Raw genomic sequence first — 23,587 nt, forward strand, 5'->3', positions numbered from 1 at the left:
CTGAACCACTGAAACCACTCGGAGTTGAATAGCCTCAGAATTGCTTCATCCGATATTGGATCGTTTTCATTGTCGCTCTCGTCACTTTCATCCGGAGGCAAATCCCCCTCTGAGCCCTCTTCAACACGCAGCAGTCCAGCCTTTCGAAACCCGTTGATGATAGTGGATTTTTTGACAATGCTCCACGCTGTCAGGACCCACTGGCAGACTTGACCATAAGTTGCTCTTCGCATGCGGCCCGTTTTAGTGAAGGATTTCTCCCCACTTGTCATCCAAGCCTCCCACTGAACACAGAGCGCCACCTTAAATGCACGATTTACACTGATGTCAAGTGGCTGCAAATACTTTGTTGTGCCCCCAGGAATCAGGGTGACAAAATGACTACCGTAATCAGAATGATGGGAAGTTTGAGCGCGCTCGATTTAATCAAAACAGTAAACAAAAAAGTTGTTTGACCTTAACCCGTTCGGCAATTTCATTGGTCTAATGAAAGCTTCATGCCGCCAAAAAAACTGAGCACGTCACAGAATGTGTTTTTTTGGAAGAAAAAAAATGTGAAAGCGGGAAAAATCCATATATTAGCCGCGTCATTGTTTAATCCGCGAGGTTCAAAGCCTGGGAAAAAAGTTGCGGCTTATAGTCCGAAAATTACGGTACTCAAGTCACTCATTTATTGCCACAAACACAGAGCATTGAATTGTTAGTACTAGTGTTGATAATGGTGGAAGTGGAAGTATAATTATAATTGTTTCGCATTGACACACTAGCACCCCACCATGTTAGGAGACGTGTCCAGAGTTTGCAGTCAAGTATGCACCCTTCAGTTATGGTGGAAGAGCAGTGGGCAGCCCATCCCCCCTCTAGCAGGCATTGCACCTCAAAAGAATAAACAAGCCCTGACTATTACTAGAAGGAAGACTTTCTGCACAGAGTGTGTTACTCAATACATCCAATAACTAAATGAAGCACATACATTATTTGTCAGACTGTATGGGGACATTAACTCAGGGCTCAAACGCATTAGCTACCTTGCTATAGGGATTGGAAACGGGCAACAAAACCCCTGATCCCAATCCAGTTTCCCTAACCAAACTCTCACTTTGCTAACACTGCCTTAACCAGAGAGACTCAGCAAAACACAGAAACGTTGCTTTAAAGCCTCCATTAAAATTGTTCAGCCATGTAAATGTACTATAGCCTATTATGCAGCGTTTCCTCTTCCAGCGCCTAGATCTCCCTCTGTGTTTAGGCTATAATTACATATACCCTCTGTCTGTGTGCTCTCCCTCCGGCTGTGTACTGTAGTCCACTACCCCAGCAACAGTGGGATTCCCAGAATGCAAAGCATACTGTGCCACTCTAGATGATTTGCATTAGCATTTTATTTATTTATAGATATAGTAGGTGCATACATATGAACAGAACAAATCAACTTTGAACAAATCTCACAATATTGATGAAGTAGATAGTCGTACATCATGTCTAATAAATCAAATTGTATACCGAGTCATAGCTCCTGTACAAGTACTGTATGTGTACAGTACATAAAGTAGATGAATAAACCCACTTTTGAGAAAACTGATGATAATCTCATCCCAAATCTGTTTGACTTATCCACTATCACCTGAAAATTTGAGTCCAATGCAGCTGTGAATGAACTGAGAAGCAGGCTATTGGGGACGGTTACTAGGTTCCTGGTACTCTGGTCTGGAGCCCTCTCTGTGCATACAAATATTATGAGGAAGGAATATAACAATGGATATGAAATGGGGACTGGGTTTGCACTTCTCCTTTGAAACTCAATGTCTTTAGGCTATCAAGGTTTATAACCTCTTATAACCTCTGGCATAGTGACCTGTTGTGTTCAGAGTGGAAACTTCTGGAGGATTACTCATTGACACCATGCAGTGATCATGAGACACACATGCATGCCATGTCATTCATACCTTCAGTATCGATGTCACTATGGATCAAGACCAAGACAGGAGGCAAACAAGTTACTCAATGTTGCGCAATACCACATAAAAAAAGCCAAGGAAGTCTCCTCTGTCTTGGTCTGTATTAAACTAGCGTGTTGAAAGTGTGGTGTGTGTGTTTGCGCTTCAGAGCTGGGACTGTGAAGACCATGGGATATGGAGAACTCATGACTGTGCAGAATGGGGGACCAACCAGACCACGCGGTCGGGGTGACTGACTAAGCATGACCGATTAATGCAGTTCAAAGCAGTTGATGACTGCAAGGTTGAAAGTAACCTTAACCATTAAAATCAGCAAAGAAAGAGATGACCGGGCAAGAAGCCTGACCACATCTTAGTTAGAGGAACAGCATGTCTTAATGCTAATCTTAAAATGTTACCCATGATAAAAAGCCTAACCGTGCTTCCTTTTGTGCACTGATTCACTCACACACTATTGTAATGGTCATTGCAGAGAGCTGAATTGAAGGCTCTGTGTTAGACAGAAGGCAATGCCTTATTAATCCATTAGTTTGACAGGCAAGTGGAAGGACAAAAGGCCTATTTGTGCTCTGGGTCTGTGTGTGGCAGCAGGGGAGGGCATCAGGGCCTGAACACTGGCCCCGAGTGACAGCCCCAGTCCAGGGAGGAGACAGAGGGGGACAGGAGCCTCCCTGTATAAACCCCGCTGCTGCGTCTATCGTTTAACCCCAACGGTCACCCTGCATCAGTGATTCGGATTGGCCCTGACAAGGACGCTATGCACCAGCTACATGTACAGTACATGTCTAACTAAAGACAGGGAGGGAGGGGAGGGAGTAGAAAGAGGGAGGTGGGGGAGGTAAGCAAATGCTTGACAGTGAATGAGGATTGGAAAGAGAAAGAGAATAAGGAACTATATTAAGGGAAAAAGAGCGAGAAATTATATGCCTGACAGGGACTGTGAAGAGAGGGAGAGTGGAGTAAAGAGACTGATGCATAGTTACCACCTAGCAACAGACTCACCTCAGTTTCTTTCCTAATTAACAGTATAAGTTTAGAAGGATTATTTCATCTCTGGGATCAGGGAATATAGGAGAGTAGGTGGAGGTGTGAGTGACAGAGAGAGAGACGTCAAATACATTCCATTACCGGTACATCTGTCACAGAAATAATATCCAAAAATATAAACCCACAACTGTGGGATCATTTTGATAATTAAAATGCAACTCATTGAGAAATCCCCTAGGTTGGAAATCCCCTAGGTTAGAAATCCCCTAGGTTAGAAATGCCATATTCTAGAGCTATTATGTGAAGGTGTTGATATCATATCCTAGATAAATATCATACCAGAATCAATTCTCAAGTTTACACAACGGTTAAACATATTACAGAAATGTTAAACGGGACTGTCTGGGACATACAATTTACATGCTGAGCAGACAATGGTGACATCCATTCAAAAACCACCTCAGGTCAAGTCTCTACTGTTAGCATTCATGGAAATAATGGGGCACCTTTTCTCTCGGGGGCACAAATAAATTAACAGTCTGAAGAAAAGTACCATTATTCCTCTACTGAAATGAATGGTTTCAGCCTTGGAGAACAGTGGCACGCTCAGTGACAGGACAACAGTCTTCCACCACACCAAAATCTCCTTATGAAGGCCTGCTGTGTGTGTGTGTGTGTGTGTGTGTGTGTGTGTGTGTGTGTGTGTGTGTGTGTGTGTGTGTGTGTGTGTGTGTGTGCGCGCGTGTTTCCGTGACAGAGCACACAGTGAAAAATGGTACCAGTGTCCGTCAGACCACTTTCTGAGAGAGAGAGACTTGATCAGATCAAACTAAAGAGTTGTCTGAGTTCTGCAGGAAGCACTCAAGACATTCTTACCGTATCCTGAAAGTGTCCACACAGACATACTCAAACACATCAAAAGATCAGAAGACATTCTTAAGTTTGGGTGTGTTTACACTAAGGTAATAGCATATTGGGTATGAGTCACCTTGTACTGTGTGGAGAGAGAGACTAGACAATATTATTGGGCGGATAGTGGGTGAAACGAGAGGCTTTTGTCCTTGTAGTGTGTCAGCATGCAGTGAACGATTACTGTACTGCCTGACTCTCATAGCTCCTCTCTGTCTCTTACACACAAAGTGCTCCAGTCTATCCAGTTCTGGTAATATAGCTGATGAACCATATAATTCAATGTTGAATTTTTTATATTTTTTTTAAATCTCACTGTTTGTCACCCTGCAGAGAGAGGGGTGGAGAGAAAGGGCATGATTAGCTACTTCCCTCTGATCCTTGCATTACATCAATGAATCCTAAAACCACTGTGACCAGGGCCAAAGGTTGAGCCGGGTCACATATTATCAGAATCTAACTCCCGCCAGCACACACATACAACGCCTGTACAAAGCTTTATCTTTCAGTGCCACAGGCAGGCCTCTTTTCCTCCCACTTGAGGTGTGTGCGTGCGTCTATCCAAACAGATCTGTCGGTCTCCTGCTGTTCCACCCTGATCCTGGGTCTGTGGATAAGACAGGGCAGGCCAGTATATGGAAGATAGAGATTCTCTAAGGCTAGGTGTTCCTGTATTCACTCACAGGGCATTGTGGGGGCCATTATCCAGTCCTGCTACTCTATCACTACAGTGGAATTAGGTGCAAACCTTATCGCGCCGTACTTGTATGAAAGTGAGGTGTCATGACATACAGTTAATCTTTTTCTACAGATAAAGAATACAGACTTTCGTAAAAAACGAAAAAGATATCTGCTTGGACATATACACATAACAGGTAATGTGTATGAGAGAATAGGGGTGCAAGCTTGGGGAGCTGTATATTCTAACATTTCTTATTTAAATGTAAAGAATTACTGCATGTTGTTATACTAAACAAAAATATAAAAACGAAACACAACAATTTCAAAGATTTTACTGAGTTACAATTCATATAAGGAAATCAGTCAACTTAAATAAATTCATTAGGCCGTAATCAATGGATTTCACGACTTGGAATACAGACATGCCTATGTTGGTCACAAATACCTTAAAAAAAAGGTAGGGGCGTGGATCGAAACCCAGTCAGTATCTGGTGTGATCACCAATTGCCTCATGTAGCACAACACATCTCCATCGTATAGAGTTGATCAGGCTGTTGATTGTGGCCTGTGGAATGTTGTCCTACTTCTCTTCAATGACTGTGCTAAACTGCTGGATATTGGCGGGAAATGGAACAGGCTGACATACAGAGCATCACAAACATGCTCAATGGGCCTCAGGATCTCGTCACAGTATCTCTGTGCATTCAAATTGCCATTGATCAAATGCAATTGCGTTTGTTGTCTGTAGCTAATGCCTATCCATACCATAACCCCACCGTCACCATGAGGCACACTGTTTACATCAGCAAATCACTCGCCCGCACGAAGCCATACACGTGGTCTGCGGTTGTGAGGCCGTACTGCCAAATTCTCTGCTAGAGAAATTAACATTTTATTGCACCCCTATACAACAGTCCCACCTAGATACTTCTCCAGCTACATTTGAAGAAGTTCTGTTGCCCCTTCTCTGCCTTCTCCAACCACTAACTCTGCAACTAATATGGACAACCACAACATTCCTTGAACACACTGGGGGTTTTAGTCAGTATAGTCTAGATCAGTGGCCACCAACATTTTCTAAGTCAAAATCACTTTCACAGTCAAAAAGCAAGCTGAGATCTAACCCTCAGATTTGATATTTTTTACATGACTACAAAAAAAAACATGAACTTAATAAAACAGTTCTGTAGAAATGGGGTTTGGGCAGTAGGCTTAATTCATGATCACAGCATACTGGCTATATGCCTGGCCTGCCAAATTTCATTATGCTCAGACCATACTATATTTCAAATCTCGAGCTTTGATGACAAAATAGATCAGTTAGTGTACCATTTGCAAGGCACTGCAGAGCATGAATTGAAATAATTAGCTTTTTTTTTTACTGGACTGATGTTACCTGCTTTTGTTGGTCATGGTGAATTCAAGACAACTGGGAACTCCCCCCGCCCCCCCCCCCCCGCAAAAAAAATATATACAAATGCTCAAAAAAATAAAGGGAACACTAAAATAACACATCCTAGATCTGAATGAATGAAATAATCTTATTAAATACTTTTTTCTTTACATAGTTGAATGTGCTGACAACAAAATCACACAAAAATAATCAATGGAAATCCAATTTATCAACCCATGGAGGTCTGGATTTGGAGTCACACTCAAAATTAAAGTGGAAAACCACTCTACAGGCTGATCCAACTTGATGTAATGTCCTTAAAACAAGTCAAAATGAGGCTCAGTAGTGTGTGTGGCCTCCATGTGCCTGTATGACCTCCCTACAACGCCTGGGCATGCTCCTGATGAGGTGGCGGATGGTCTCCGGAGGGATCTCCTCCCAGACCTGGACTAAAGCATCCGCCAACTCCTGGACAGTCTGTGGTGCAACGTGGCGTTGGTGGATGGAGAGAGACATGATGTCCCAGATGTGCTCAATTGGATTCAGGTCTGGGGAACGGGCGGGCCAGTCCATAGCATCAATGCCTTCCTCTTGCAGGAACTGCTGACACACTCCAGCCACATGAGGTCTAGCATTGTCTTGCATTAGGAGGAACCCAGGGCCAACCGCACCAGCATATGGTCTCACAAGGGGTCTGAGGATCTCATCTCGGTACCTAATGGCCGTCAGGCTACCTCTGGCGAGCACATGGAGGACTGTGCGGCCCCCCAAAGAAATGCCACCCCACACCATGACTGACCCACTGTCAAACCGGTCATGCTGGAGGATGTTGCAGGCAGCAGAACGTTCTCCACGGCGTCTCCAGACTCTGTCACGTCTGTCACATGTGCTCAGTGTGAACCTGCTTTCATCTGTGAAGAGCACAGGGCGCCAGTGGCGAATTTGGCAATCTTGGTGTTCTCTGGCAAATGCCAAACGTCCTGCACGGTGTTGGGCTGTAAGCACAACCCCCGCCTGTGGACGTCGGGGTTGTTGCCCTCCTACGGCCTCCTCCACGTCTCCTGATGTACTGGCCTTTCTCCTGGTAGCGCCTCCATGCTCTGGACACTACGCTGACAGACACAGCAAACCTTCTTGCCACAGCTCGCATTGATGTGCCATCCTGGACGAGCTGCACTATCTGAGCCACTTGTGTGGGTTGTAGACTCCGTCTCATGCTAACACTAGAGTGAAAGCACCGCCAGCATTCAAAAGTGACCAAAACATCAGCCAGGAAGCATAGGAACTGAGAAGTGGTCTGTGGTCACCACCTGCAAAACCACTTCTTTATTGGGGGTGTCTTGCTAATTGCCTATAATTTCCACCTGTTGTCTATTCCATTTGCACAACAGCATGTGAAATTTATTGTCAATCAGTGTTGCTTCCTAAGTGGACAGTTTGATTTCACAGAAGCGTGATTGACTTAGAGTTACATTGTGTTGTTTAAGTGTTCCCTTTATTTTTTTTAGCAGTATATAATTGAAGTATAATCATGAGGTTAGTGATCGTCACGTTAGAAAGTCGGAGCTCTAGAAAGAGTTTGACTTGGTAGTTGGATCTAGTTTTTTTTCAGCGTCCCCAGTTGTCTTGAGCCCTAGTCAATCGGATTTAGTATTACAGGATGTGGGTAATGTGCTTTTTACTATTGCACATCAGTGATTTTAATAAACGATCCGCATGGGATAAGGCTTCTCACCAAAAATCACTGAGGGAGTATGATAGTAAGTTTGGTCTGTTCCCAGATGTACTTGTCACACACTACTTCCGCCTACCACAACAACAACACACGTGGAAACCGCAGCGGCAATTCAAAATATGGCACCCAAGTCGAAGAAAACCAGGCACTGGACAAGAAAGGAGACAGTATGCCACAAATCTGTGTTGGGGGAGCTGCGCTTTCAGCGCCATTTCGAGAAAATTATTCACAACCATAAAAAGTTTGGGAAGAAATATTTAAGCAGGTGTGTGAGGAATGTCCAGCCGTAAAAATCAACATTTGTCGACGCAGCGAAGTACTGTGAACAAATCAACTATCTGAAAAGAAAGTATCGACAGAGCATTAAGCACAACAACAAAAAAATTGCTCAAACCCCCAGTACTGCCCGTACTTTAAAGAAATGGACGCAGTTCTGAGTAAGAGCATATTTTTATTGCATATCTGTTAGGTAGACTAGCTAGCTAGCTAGCTTCTGAATGCATGGCTAGTATGCTGGCCAGCTATCATTAGATAACTAGCGGGATGCATGGCTAGTTAGCTAGCTATAAAAGCTGGCTGTATGTATGGTTAGCTGGATATTTATCAGAAGTATCCCCTTATTGTCCGCCTCTCACGGTCCCTGCTCACTCCTTCCTTTCCTCCGATGAGACAGAGGGGAGGACACAGTCTTACACCTGATGACGAAGCTCGAGCCGCAGCGCATCTGCCTCATGCGCAAATTCATGTTGTTCCTATGGCCAGAGAAGTGAAATACTCTTCAAAATTAAAATAGACTAATAAAAATAAAAAAAACAGGGTTATCGATACACTTCGCTACTCATTTATCGCAGCGTGAGCGGACGTACAGAGAAGCGCGTTTTATGTTTTGTAATAGTGTTGAATGAAAACAGTGTTGACAGTGCTGAATAAAATCTTAAACATGAACTTGAACTCATAAAAACAACAGCTCTTTGCTGTATACTTTCACAGTCTCTCTCTCTGGTCATGATTTTAAAATGTATTAAATCTTACGTAGGCTAGTAGCCTATCAAACTTTGCTGTGGCCAGGGACGTGGAAGCTCTGTAGGAAACTGTGATTTGAGCTGATTGGCCATTGCTCAGTTGGTAGAGCATGGTGTTTGCAACGCCAGCATGGTGTGTGCAACGCCAGGGTTGTGGGTTCGATTCCCACGGGGGGCCAGTACAAAAAAAAAAAAACTTATGAAATGTATGTACTGTAAGTCGCTCTGGATAAGAGCGTCTGCTAAAATGACTAAAACATTTTTTAAATCTCCCAGGCCGCCCAGTAGGCGGAGCGCAAGCCTTTATCGTTGGCTTTTCAACAGAAATGTCTGGTGATCAACTAGGAATGTCTTGAAGATCGACCAGTCTGTTGTGATTGACCGGTGGGCGACCACTGGTCTAGATAGAATGTGATGAGAGTTTTAAGGCTCTACTCCTGGCTGTGTGATGCTGCTGCCATCTGAATATAATGTAGAATATATGAGCGGCGTGAGATTAAGCAGGGAGCGTGGGAGACCCTCTGTCTCTCTCTAATGATCCGGGCTCGTTTTATTTTATTCAGCTCAGTCCAATTAACTGAGTCCCCGAGGAGCCCAAGGTCTCAATTAGGATGGGCCTCCACATCCACACCAGCCAGTCTGGATCCCTCATCTGCCCCTATCCGCTCCTCCTCTGAACCTAGCGTTATCAAATCCTTCTCTGAACATAGCTATGAGGGCAGAGTTGTACTGAGGAGCACAGTTACTATGCCATGACTATTCAAGGAGACGCTACCGTGTAAATCCATTCTGTTGCTCTACTATTAATATTTAAAGACGATATAGCCAAAGCTCTTATTGCATTATTACTATGTTGTACTATTACTATTCAAGGAAATATATCCTCTTACTGTATTGCTATGCTACTCCAAGAGACGTAGCGAAAGTAATTCCTTTGATTTCTCTTAGAAAGCATTAACCGTCTGAGATAAGACGCTAACGTAGTGTTCCGGTACATTGTGACAGGAAAACGACACCACCTTTCCATGGCGTCGGCACTCTGCTCCACTCCTGAAGGATAGGGAGACAGAATTTTCAACAGATGGAACCATGTGCCATTATGCCCATGTAATCTAAACACACCAAGGACTGCGTTGCCGTCACTTTATGTCATCGTGTGTGTCACTTCCTGGTTATAGCATGTCGGACCAGGAGTCTAGGGAAAGGGAGTGGGCTTATGAGGTCCTTTAGTGGGATTGGATTCGTCCATTAGCCTGAGAATCAATTCCTTCTGGGGACGACCTTGTTGGTTTGTGGAATGCTTGCTTGGGAAAAAGGACACCTCTAGTTTTTGTCACCAACTGCTCGGCTGTGTCAACAACTGCCTTGCCCTGGTGCCAGTGTCAACAGGAAAACCAACACAAATATCAGTAGCTATACAATTTAGTCCAAGAGAGGAGATGGAATGATGCAACATTGTTAGATATTGTTGAAAAGGTCCAATGCAGACATTTGTATCTCAATATCAAATAATTTATGGCCAACAATTAAGTACCTTAATGTGATTGTTTCAACAACAAAAAAATTGGTCAAAAATAGCTTAGCAAAGAGCAATTTCCCAAACAAGAATTCTGAGTGGCGAGCGGAAAACTGAAAACTAGCTGTTATTTATTGGCAGAGAGGTTTGGAATGGGCTTCCTTAATTGTCTATAAACTAATTTACCTTCTTGTGACGTCGCCATGCAGGCCAAAACTCCATCCCACCAAAACAGGCTGAAATTTCAGGCGGCCTTTTCAAACAGCTCTTACACTAAAAGGGCATTATCATAATTTTCACAGTATTCCTCCATATTTTGCAAAAAACACAGGGAAGTCATGTTTTTGACTGCACTGGGACTTTAATATTGTGGTAATACTACTTTTAGCTGCTGTTATACCTGTGTAGTAAAGCTGTAATTACTATGGTAAAAGAACTTAACAATAGCTTTGTATTTAATGACATCGCAATGCTTTAAAAAAATAAAATAAAAAAAGGGTAGGCTATCATATTGTTTAGAGTTTCAATACCAACTCTACCAATCAAAGTGGTATCAAAAAGACACCACAGTAAAATGAAGTGTGGCTAAAGTCTCCCTTGGCTTGTGGTGGAATGAAACACTGTGCATGCAAGGCTTCTGCATTTTTATCTGCTGCTCATTTAAACAGGGGACATTATCTGTGATTTTAAGATGTCCGAGAATGTGGAGCACGTGCGGTTGCTCATTGTCATATCACACTGAGCACAATAAATCCATGATTTATTTCAGACAGGTCTAAAGAACCATGATTTAGAGAACATGTCTATTTCAGAAGAATAGCATACTCTGAGTTGTCCTTATGCTAGGTCCTGGTGTGGCTATGCCAAATGGCTGTGGGCTACACTAGTTCATTTAGCAGACAAGATTTGCTTTGAATTCCGTGGCATTATTTTATAGTATGAAGAAGAATTGAACAAAGCTGAATAAATATAAAATATTTTCTCCAAACGATTTGAGGTAGTGCACATATGCGGCTATTGTGTTGAGTGGTTAACAAAACAAATAGGTCCTCCTATATGCTGAATTTAGAGTTATTAATGTAACTTTAGTTCGACAAACGTTGGGCTATTCGTTTTGATTTTTAATACATTCTAAGGCTGCATGATGAGACTAATGAGGATTTGAAAAAAAAGTCGCTTGAAAGGCACGAGCTCTGCTTTGTTTTTTGTGCAGGCTGTACACACTACAATAGTCTCTCATTCACAATTTGACAAGCACTTGATATTGCCTTGAATTTCACAGCGGCATCCCCTTTGTGGCCGTAATGCATCCTAAAAAAATCCATGCCTTTTGCGATCCGGAGTTCTACATTGTGCCCTTCTCCCTGAGTGTGCTGCGAATTCCGAAGTGTCTCTCACTTGCATGGCTCTCCGTCACGTGATGGGGTCTTTCTCACAGTCTACAAGTGAAGACAGACTTATTGGGGACGCAACTGAAGGCGTCCTTATCCAATTCCAAGGTGCATAATTGAAGAGATTGGAAGAACTGTCCACATTTACTTTTCGTCAGCCAACAAGATGAGTAGTCTTAACCAACAGCAAAAGCACTAGTCTATGTCAATTTACTATCCCCCATAGTACAAAAGTCAACCTACTCTGTTCTGTGCGAGAAATAAATATTCCAAACATAGTCTGGGAAAGTTGTGGGATGCGATAGATCCCAAATTAATACAACCAATAGCATAAAAAAAAATTAAAAAAACTGTACGTTTAGCTTAAAATGTTAAACTATTAGGCTATTTCTTCACATTATAAAACGCAGCAATGCGCACATGGTCGTAGGCTATAAGTTTGAATGTTCCATTAGTTGAAAACACCATTATCAAAAGTGACCGGAAATGCAATTATAAAATGTAAGGCTTTTATTATAAAGGTGCATTTAAGGTGAAAATTATCTTCCTCAAACTTGAAACTCATGCGCTGCTTAATTATGCCAGTTAGACTCTACACCCCTTGTAAAGCATTACATTACATTTACATTACATTACATTGTATGTGTAATGTAATGTAATGTAAATCAGATTATTATGCTTAATTTTAAGAATTCATTTGGCCACTTTAGTTATACAAACCGTATTAAAACATATAGGCCTATGGGCTAGGCAACATGAGGTGTGTGACTGATTTTTTTTTAAATTTACACAAAAAACACATTGTTTCTTATGCAGGGCATCATTCAAGTGATAATACTGTATATAACTCACAAGTGATTAGCTAATGTTGGCACCGATCAGACTATTCTTGATTTAATCTTCTCTTTAAATATACTAAATAATATATGTGTGACATTTGTTTTGATGTAGAATGGACCATTATCATGCACCTGTATCAAAACGGGCAGTGGGATAAAATACATGACATCTATGCACTTAAATAGCGAATGGAGGACACTTTTCCCCGTGGTTAATTTTCATGCCAGCCAGGTAGGCTATTCTCCTGTTGTAAATATAAGCAATGTGCTTAATATTAGGAAAGTTGAGAAATAAATATACTAAGCCTATAGAAAGCTGATGGTATCCTCCTCTTTTTAATAGAGGCCATCAACTCTGTTATCTCCCGCAATTACATAGCCTATAGAAATTTTGCACAAGATGAGTTCATGGGCACCCATGAAGTGTTTGATTAGATTTTCAAATGCATTTGCATTGATGTCAGGGTGATTAGAGGGACAATAGAGTGCTGAGTACCAGGCAGTTATCAAGTTTGGTAGGTTACTAATTACCAGCAGCAGCATCAGAGCTTGGAGAAGTCTAATTACCGTGACTAAACAGTCATGTGGAATTTGACTGCCTTCATGACTCGTGACCGCCGGTGTGGCGGTAATACGGTCACTGCAACAGCCATAGGTACAACCACTTTGTATAGTACTGAGAGCCTTCAAAACCAGCCTCTTTATCAAGCTGGTCCTCTTATGCCTTTGAGCAGCAAAATGTCAGGTCTAGGTCAACATAGAGCAGACTACAGTGTCTCCCAACTCCAGTCCTCAAGTACCAACAGTACATTTTTTTTGTAACCCTCAACAAGCACACCTGATTCAACATGTGAACTAATCATTAAGCATGTGATGAGTTGAATTAGGTCTGTTTGTCCCCGGGGCAACAACAAAAATGTGTACTTATGGACTGGAGTTGAGAGACACTGGACTGGATGACGCATCTGTGTGTAAACGGGTGTATTTGAAGTACAGTGTTTGATTAAGAATGTGTACCTTCAACAGAAACCTATCAAACTCTACTGCCCCTTCCTTCCCAGCCCCAATGGAGATGGATATACTAGGCTACTTTAAAAAAAAAAGTTTGCTTTCGACAGTTGTGTACACACACACACAAACACACACACACACACACCCACACGACAGGGACACAGGACATAGCGTTTAGAATGTAGTAATACGTGACCTTAAAGTTCAGTTTTCAACCTTTTTGATAAAAATATAAATCATTAACTCAGTACAGAGGATGTTTAGTTTATCTATGTAGAACTTACTACACATCAGAAAGGAATCACTGGGACAAAGTGTAACTACAAAGCTCAACAAACAATTAGGGGGTGTCCAACATTGGCCTAAAGTCGTAGTTTTGTTGCTGATGTGCAGCCCTCCAAAAACGACAGAAAAGGCCACATGACTGGCATCTCTGCTATGGATGTACTCTTATACCGCTAGGGGTCCATGAGAAGAATGCCAAATAATTTCTCAATATCTTCTCACAGAAAGACACCCTTTTGTGAAATAGTAGGCCTTATGAGGTCTATTTTGAATGTGCAAAATCATGTTTTTTTGTCACTATTTGGGTTAAAAAAATATATCTAAGCCTAGTATATAATAATAATAATAATAATAATAATAAATAAATACATTTTATTTGGTGGACACCTTCCAGGGTACTCAAGGACATCTTATATTAAAAGTAGGGCTACATAAAATCAAGTGCAGTTAGTACATACACATACATACATACACACACACACACACACACACACACACACACACACACACACACACACACACACACACACACACACACACACACACACACATATATATATATATATATATATATACATCAAATCAAGTGCCTCAAAGTGCAATTTTAAATTAATGGACCAGACAAAACAGGACAGATAATGAGGAGGGGTTGGGTAGAGGATACAATTTAGACTAGAGGGTAAGGGTTTAGGTTTACGGGGTTGGGAATAGGTTACAGACCGGGTTTAGGGTAAGAGTGTGGGGGGGGGGGGGACAGAATCAATCCTAAACTATAGGTCAGGGGAAGGCAACCCTTAGCTCAGTTGGTCAGGTGTGGTGACTAGTTGGAACAAATTCACGCAGTCTACGGCACTCCATGAACAGGGTTGCCTACCCCTGCTTTGTAGGTGAGGAGTGTCTTAAAGTTAATACGGGATTGGACAGGGAGCCAGTGTAGATTGCTTAGGATTGGTGTGATGTGTTCGGTTGGCCTGATGCGGGTGAGGATTCTGGAAGCAGAGTTCAGTTGAAGTCTGTTGGTGAGGATACCAGTGAGGAGAGTGTTGCAATAGTCCAAACAGGAAATTCCAGAGTCATGGATGAGAGTTTCGGTGCTGGAGGCTTAGATCTAGGCCTGTGTGGATCAATAAACACAAGAGGAACTGAACTACAACTGAACTAAGCGGTATACCATATTTTATGATATACCGGTATTGATGCAGGGACCGGTTTGGGTTTTACCTTTACCTTCTATACCGGTATTTGAATGTTTGGTTTGTTAAATGTGATACGCCATGTGTAATGTCAATTTTTATAGTTTACTTCGCTACTTGAGTCATCTCTCTCTCTCCGCACCACTTTCCACACAGACCTAGCTACGCCCCCTGTCACTCAAGGAGCGCATTTGATGTTCCTCAACCACGAGAGACTTGCGTTCAGTCTGCATGATCAATGCAGCACATGCAACAATGTTGATAACGATGCTGTTTTCACTTTGCTTCTTAATATAAATCCACTAGCGTTCTATAATGACAGTATTAGTTTGTGTTTCTTACATCAGCAAACAGCTAGTTTGTCTTTTCTTAGCAAGTTGCCCTAAATCTTGTGAGATGCTAATAGCCACTAATGCTAATAGCTAGCTAGCTAATAAATGTACTGAGTAAGAGCAAACGTAGCTAGCTAATACAGCCTGATAATACCAGTGATGGTGTAGACTTAAATCAGCATGTTGTTTGTGCAACAGTATCTTCTAAATCAAAGAGGAATATGCAAAGCAAGAAAATGTTAGCTACATGAAGTAGCTAAGAGAAAACATGCAATGCAGCTAAAGCATACAGGGTCCCCTAGGAAACACTTATCAACACTTTAGTTCCTACCCTGTCACAATAACTCCTCCCTGGGGAAATTCTCTCAATTGAGCAGTGGTGTAAAACACTTATGTAAAAATACTTTCAAGTACTACTTAAGTCATTTTGTTTGTTATCTGTACTTTACTATTTTTACAACTTATACGTTACTACATTCTTGAAGAAAATATTGTACTTTTTACTCCATACATTTCCCCTGGCACCTAAAAGTACTTGTTACATTTTGAATGCTTAGCAGCACAGGAAAATGGTTCAATTCACACACTTGTCAAGAGAACATCCCTGGTCATCGACTGCCTCTGATCTGGAGGACTAACTGAACACACATGATTTGTTTGTAAATTATGTCTGAGTGTTGGAGTGTGCCCCTGGCTATCTGATATATATATATATATATATAAAAAATGATGCCATCTGGTTTGCTTAATATAAGGAATTTGAAATTATTTATAGTTTCACTTTTGATACTTATGTACATTTTATCAATTACATTTACTTTTGATACTTATGTACATTTTAAACAAAATACTTTTAGACTTTTACTCAGGTAGTATTTTACTGAGTGACTTTCAATTTTACTTGAGTCATTTTCTATTAGCGTATCTTTACTTTACTCAAGTATGACAATTGGGTGCAGGAACTGCAGAAATTATAAAAGTGCTGACATTTGTTGAAGTTGAACTGAATAGTATAAAACAATCAGAATGGAGAAAGACTCATTGAAATCACTTAGAATGTATGTGTTGCCACCATAGGATCACTAACTAATCAAAGCAAATGTAGACCTTTTATTATTCAAACTAAAAATACCGTCATACCGTCCATTTTTTTTTAAATACCACGAATTAATATTTGGGCCATATCGCCCAGCCCTAATCTGAACTATCAACAATTAAAAATAAGATGGAAACTGGGCAGAAATCCCATTACCTGATGACTACAGTCCTTGATACAGTAGTCTAGTGTATACTTTTCAGATATAAATTCAGAAAGAAAGAAAGCAAGCAAGCAAGCAAGGCAGACTAGTGTTGGCGTGTTAAATTAGATATATGGCAGGTGACAATAGCAAAATAGGGAAGTCGTTATTCTCGGGAGGCGCGCGCGGGGGAGCACTAATGAGCATGACAGTACATGCCCTTTGCTCTAAATCAAAGCTCGAGTATCACTTTGGTCTGGGTCTTTATGACCACGGGCACATTCCGCCGTGGTCAGAGATCTCTCCACTATAGCTCACACCTCGTCAGCTGCTCCGAATAGTAATGTCATGTTGGCATGTTAAAATGAAAATCACAGAACCGCCCACATAGTGCTAGTTGGCCATTATTATTCTTAGCCCCGTGAACAGGTTATTAATGCACTCAGTGCAGCAGCCCATTTTATTATTCGGGGATAGCCCATTGTGGAAAAATCCTTTCCTGGGCTTGTTGCGCCAGTAGGATATTGGAGGCTGCAATGCATGAACCAGCCATATGCTTTGACTCCTATGAAGGTGTGACGGTTAAGCCAGGTGCTGGTCTGTATCAAAACAATATTATATTATGAGACCAGTGGCGGTTCTAGACCATTTCAAACAGGGGGTCCAAGCTGGGGCCAGTTGTACTGTTAGAGGGGCCAGTTACATTAGACGTTATTGTTGTCATATCGTTTTCTTCACTGCATTGCAGGCATTAGCAGGCAAAAGACCATGTTCATAATCATCATCGTTGCCACTGTCTAATAACGGATGTAAAAAAAAGAACGATAGCAAAAATGAGTTATGTAAAAATTATTTCATACTCCACATTTAGGAGGGTCACAAGGGGGTCCAAAATTGTTGTCACGGGGGCACTGCCCCCCCCCAGAACCGCTAGTGTATGAGACCACAATACATGGAATAGGTCTATAGTCCTACAATAAAACAATGTGAAAACGACAAAGGCCTTATCTGGTAACAGCCTTTACTTATGGCTGTGGGTAACCCGCCACAATATGCTGATAGCCTATTATAAATCAATTGACCCAATGCACCTCATCTGAAAAGAGGGAGGAATGTATATGACATAATATAAACTGGAAATGCAGTCCTAATTTCTCAATGTCAGGCTACGAAACTTACCTTGGTAACCACATTCTGAATGAGTCCTGTATGCAGCTCAAACGTCCACTCTTTGCACATACAATGTTGCAGATGCCTAGCCGTTACGTTGTGGGTGCCATTGGTATAAACGTACGCCGCTGTTCGCGGAAAACTATTATTTGCCCCATGAAATAAAGGACTTCTAGTCAAATTAGTCGTGTTTGCCATAGGCGGAACACATGTGTTGTTCGGTTGGGCAAGAAGGAATTCATCAGAGTACTGGCTGAATCCAATAAATAACGCCGGAATCCATGTCAGCACGATTAGCTGTCTCTGGTACTTCCCAAATCCCCCAAGAAAAGGCAAGACACAACTGTCAATGCGTGTGAGCAATCCCGGCGACTCTGTTTCGGGGGACACAAAGCCGTTCTCCGATTGATGGTCCTCGGTATCGAGCTGTACCACGGCCATCGCGGTTTCACTCATGGATGCGTCTGTAGTGCAGCCGAGTTGGCAATGCTGCCGGGAGACTCCACACTGCGTCAATAACCCCGCTCTGGTGGTGACTGCGGTGCGTAGGCATTCACTGAAATTGAAGCAAGACGCACTTCTTTATGACCAGGAAGCTGCTCGCTCCCTGTGATCCTGTTTAGGTGGACTCCACGCACTATTATCACTGAAGGAAGAGCGCTTATTTGCTGACAGCAAGCAGGTTTAAATGCAGGCTGGCAAATGTCCTATATTAGAACAGACAAGCGCGAGAACATGCGGCGAGGGAAGTTTTTAATCACCAATATTTCCCATCTGCTGGATACATCTCGTTTGCATAGAATTTGATCAACCTATCTGTGTGAGCTGTGCCGGAAGAAGTAGTAAACCAAGGGAGGGAATACAACCTTGCCCCTTACACGGTTGCACGTACAGGTAACACACCTGCCCAAATACAGTCCTTTAGAGTAGCCTATAGCGTTCAGAGTTAAATAGTCACATGTACAAGGTTGCAGATGTAATTACAGAGTACAGTACACTCATTGAGCTCTGACTTCTTGTAAACACAAGCCTATTCCCTCTTTTCCTGTCAAGTCATCCGCTGTATCGAAAGTTTATGCTTTTTTAATCATTTACACAGCGGTGGAGTACCACGGATTCTGTTTGCAGAATAAGATAAGCGGAACTTTGAGCAACCCTCCACCCTTGTCCGTCGCATACACCTACAGGGTGCATAACAATAGACTGGTGGTGGGTCGTTTGCTAAGAACGTCACTTTTTTTAACAGCTGTTTTTGAGAACGTCGGGAACAGAATCGCATCTGTGAAAGAGCCTTTCATTTGGCTTCCGATTTGCATATTGTTACTATTGCTTTTTGAGCTCCAGATATCGATTATCCACAGATAAATTAGTCTATATAAAAGACATTGATGGTAATTCCTCAGCTCAGGAACAATACGGGAGGAGAGCGTCATTCTGGTCTGCACAAATTATTTCAGTAGGCTACCTTAAAAACAAATCTCTTTTTTTGCAGGCCATCTAATAATTTGGTCAGGTAAACATGTATTTATCTCACGATGTGATATCATTCAAAAAAGTGACGTTAACTGATGAAGATTATCTCATAGAACAAAACGTATAAGATTTCCCTAAACCTGTGTTTACCACAGACCTTATTTTGGGCTTCAATCAAATCCCCCCAAAAAACATACATTTCCCCCATAGGCTTTGGCCAACGAGCCATGACGGAGTGAGTGCCTACAAACATACACCAGTACTATTGCTCTCTATTAGGCTTTGGCACTAGATAGCAACAAAAGTCCCCATTGTAATGTGTGTAGGAGACGTTTAGTAGGCCATACGCCTGCCCTTTATAGTTCTGTGACAATAGGACTGTCATAGTGGAGGGAAAGGAGAAGAGAGTGTGCAATTGAGAGTTGAGAAGAAAAATGTAGGGGTGTAGACCTACTCTCTCACACACACACACACACACACACACACACACATATATACAGGGGGTATTTTATTATTACCACAGATATACAGAGAGAGTGATTAATATCACCTGTGCAATACAGTCAGTCAACCACATTATTTTATGATCTTATCATATTATTATTTCAGTAATGATTAACTGTAACTCTCAGCGACACTGTCTTGTGTGGTCAGATAAAATACTGTAAACTATGAGGAAATTACATAATTGAAATCAACACAACAAAATCAATATGAAGTACAGTGCCAGTCAAAATTTTTAACACACCTACTCAGTCCAGGGTTTTTCTTTATTTTTACTATTTTCTACATTGTAGAATAATAGCGAAGACATCAAACTATGAAATAACAGCTTTGCACACTCTTGGCATTCTCTCAACCAGCTTCATGAGGTAGACACCTGTAATGCATTTCAATTAACAGGTGTGCCTTGTTAAACATTAATTTGTGGAATTTCTTTCCGTCTTAATGCGTTTGAGCCAATCAGTTGTGTTGTGAGAAGGTAGGGATGGTATAAAGAAGATAACCCTATTTGGTAAAAGACAAGGCAAGAACAGCTCAAATAAGCCCAGAAAACAGTCCATCATTACTTTAAGACATGCAGGTCAGTCAATCCGGAAAATGTCAAGTACTTTGAAAGTTTCTTCAAGTGCAGTCTCAAAAACCATCAAGTGCTATGATGAAACTGGCACTCATGAGGACCGCCACAGGAATGGAAGACCCAGAGTTACCTCTGCTGCAGAGGATACGTTCATTAGAGTTACCAGCCTCAGAAATTGCAGCCCAAATAAATGCTTCACAGAGTTCAAGTGACAGACACATCTCAACATCAACTGTTCAGAGGAGACTGTGTGAATCAGGCCTTCATTGTCGAATTGCTGCAAAGAAACCACTACTAAAGGACACCAATAAGAACAAGAGACTTGCTTGGGCCAAGAAACACAAGCAATGGACATTAGACCAGTGGAAATCTGTCCTTTGGTCTGATGTGTTCAAATTTGAGATTTTTGGTTCCAACCACTGTGTCTTTGTGAGACGCAGAGTAGATGAGTGGATGATCTCCGCATGTGTGGTTCACACAGTGAAGCATGGAGGAGGAGGTGTGATGGTGTGGGGGTGTTTTGCTGGTGACACTGTGATTTACACTGGTGATTTATTTCGAATTCATGGCACGCTTAACTAGCTTGGCTACCACAGCATTCTGCAGCGATACTCCATCCCATCTGGTTTGGGCTTAGTGGGACTATCATTTGTTTTTCAAAAGGCCAATGACCCAACACACCTTCAGGCTGTGTAAGGACTATATAACCAAGAAGGAGAGTGATGGAGTGATGCACCAGATGACCTGGCCTCCACAATCATCCAACCTCAACCCAATTGAGATAATTTGGGATGGCATCCTGGGTGGTGCAGTGGTCTAAGACACTAACTACCTCATTTTTTCTGGGTTCGAGCCCAGGCTCTGTCACAGCCGGCCGTGACCGGGAGGCCCATGGGGCGGCGCACAATTGGCCCTGCATTGTCTGGGTTGGGGGGGGGTTTGGCCGGCAGGGATATCCTTGTCTCATCGCGCACTAGACTCCTGTGTCGGGCCGGGCGCAGTGCACGCTGACCAGGTCGCCAGGTGTATGGTATTTGTCTTTCGGAGGATGCATGGCTCTCGACTTTCGCCTCTCCTGAGTCCGTACGGGAGTTGCAGCGATGAGACAAGACTGTGCACGTTGGGGAGAAAAAAAGGGCTAAAGAAAAAAAATGAGGTCGTTTGGGATGAGTTGGACCGCAGAGTGAAGGAAAACCAGCCAAGAGCCTGCAAAGCTGTCTTCAAGGCAATGGGTGGCTACTTTGAAGAATATAAAATCTATTTTGATTTGTTTAACCCTTTTTTGGTTAGTACATGATTCCATATGTGTTATTTCATAGTTTTGATGTCTTCACTATTAGTCTACAATGTAGAAAATAGTAAAAATAAAGAAAAACCTTTGAATGAGTAGGTGTTTCCAAACTTTTGACTGGTATATATTTGATTCATGTTTCACCCCTTTCACCCCTTCCTCTTTTCTTTCTATTTAGTGGCAATGCCGCTCTCTGCTGGTTACAGTGTGTCACTACAGCATTGCCATTTTTAGTTTACACAAAAAAGTGTGAACAGTCATTCTAAAGGACATAGGCCTTGACATAGGCCTTGGATTGTCGGTAGAGGTTTTGTTGGTATTGGAACTGTCCCCAAAATGTGATGTTTTGATTATTTTGGTACCACTTTATTTTACATTACAGAAATGACAAGGTATTTACTTTTAATGTAGATAGTAAATGGCAATTAGTCCAATGACACATAACTTAGTTACTTATTTCTTTGTTTGACATTTCAATAAGCTCCACTAGCATAGGCTCTATTTGGTAACGGTCAGCCCCAACCAAAGATGCAACTCTCTGACTGTTTCCAAGCTCCTCGCCACTACTGTAGAATACAGACCTACTGTAGTCTAACAGACCGTGGAGCAGTTCCAGCTTGTTACCATTGTCTTAACTGACACACTGCTGCCCTGCACTGCTAAACCTGAGTAACAGCTCTTGTCAACCTTGATGTGGGAATTATACAGCTCTTAGCAAAGATCAAAGACATATATCTACAAATGTAACTGTCATGTAGCATTTGACTGTTCAAGGTAATATTCTTACGCTCAATGTGGCTTAGGGCATCGTTTTTATGAAAAGATATCCTGTAAAAAAAGATATATGTTTTTTATTGTCATATGCACTGGACAAGTGCAGTCAAATGTGTTGTTTTCCAGGGTCAGTCATAGTAGTACAGCACCCCTAGAGCAAAGTGCCTTGCTCAAGGACACATCAACAGATTTTTCACCTTTTGACTAATTTGACTAATTATGTTGGGTATTTAAACCAGCACCCTTTCAGTTACTGGCCCAACGATCTAACAGCTAGGCTACCTTTATTGTGTTTGCACCAAGTCTGGAACCAACAGGACCATGAACAGCTTCTAACCCCAAGCCATAAAACTGCTAAATAGCTAAGCAAATGGCTACCTGGACTACCTGCATTGACCCTTTATTGCACTCGTTTGCACTGACTCTATGTATACACACACTGGACATACTTACACTAACACCCCAACACACATGCACATCCCAACACACACAAACGATTATTTGCACTAACTCTCCTGCACTGACTCTATGCACACACACACTGGACTTTACCCACACACTCAGACATACTTACACTGACACCCCAACACACTTGCTGCTGGTACTATGTATTATCTATCCTGTTGCCTTGTCACTTTACCCCTACCTATATGTACATTACCTCGTACCCCTGCACATCGACTCGGTACTGGTAGTCCCTGTATATAGCAATGTTACATTTTCTCGTTATTGTTATTCGTTATTTACTGTGTATTTATTCCTTGTGTCACTATTTCTATTTATAAAAAATACATTTATCTTTAACTCTGCATTGTTGGAAAAGGACCCGTCAGTAAGCATTTCACTGTTTGGCTACACCTGTTGTTTACGAAGCATGTGACAAATAATATTTGATTTGATTTACAAAAATACAATTATTCATCCTAGTTGAACAGAGTTAACAGTAATGTTTCAGTGAAACGTTCTATAATTGTGCAATATCACTAATATGCTTAATTCACAAGCCTTTCCCACAAAACCTGGTCCTGTCAATGTAGCCTGTCACAACCCACTGGGTACAGACGTCAGTTCAAAGTCTAGTTTTGATTTACATTTGGTTGAGTTGTCAAAAAATACAAAATTCCCTTACATAGATGACTCTTTGCAAATCATCATCAACATCATCACATTGATATTTTGGGTTGAAATAACATGGAAACAATATTTATTCAACCAGTTTTTGCCCACTTTGTTGAGTGTCTGCCAATAAAACCTGACCTGCCTTCACACCACAACACTATCTGTGGGCACGTTCGAATGGGTCACTTT

At 41.8% G+C, this 23,587-nt stretch overlaps 1 protein-coding gene across 1 annotated transcript in view; it reads right to left on the minus strand.

Moving 5' to 3' along the window:
* LOC106599714 (solute carrier family 22 member 23) overlaps positions 1-18,576 on the minus strand; it is a 61,983-nt gene extending 43,407 nt beyond the window's left edge. Inside the window, exon 1 of the mRNA XM_014191013.2 lies at positions 17,670-18,576. Coding sequence (XP_014046488.2) covers positions 17,670-18,116 — 447 coding nt within the window. The 5' untranslated portion in view covers positions 18,117-18,576. The remainder of the gene's footprint in view (positions 1-17,669) is intronic.
* Between the last annotated feature and the right edge of the window lie 5,011 nt (positions 18,577-23,587).

The sequence above is a fragment of the Salmo salar genome, chromosome ssa03 (assembly GCF_905237065.1).
Source record: "Salmo salar chromosome ssa03, Ssal_v3.1, whole genome shotgun sequence".
Classification (NCBI taxonomy): Eukaryota; Metazoa; Chordata; class Actinopteri; order Salmoniformes; family Salmonidae; genus Salmo; species Salmo salar.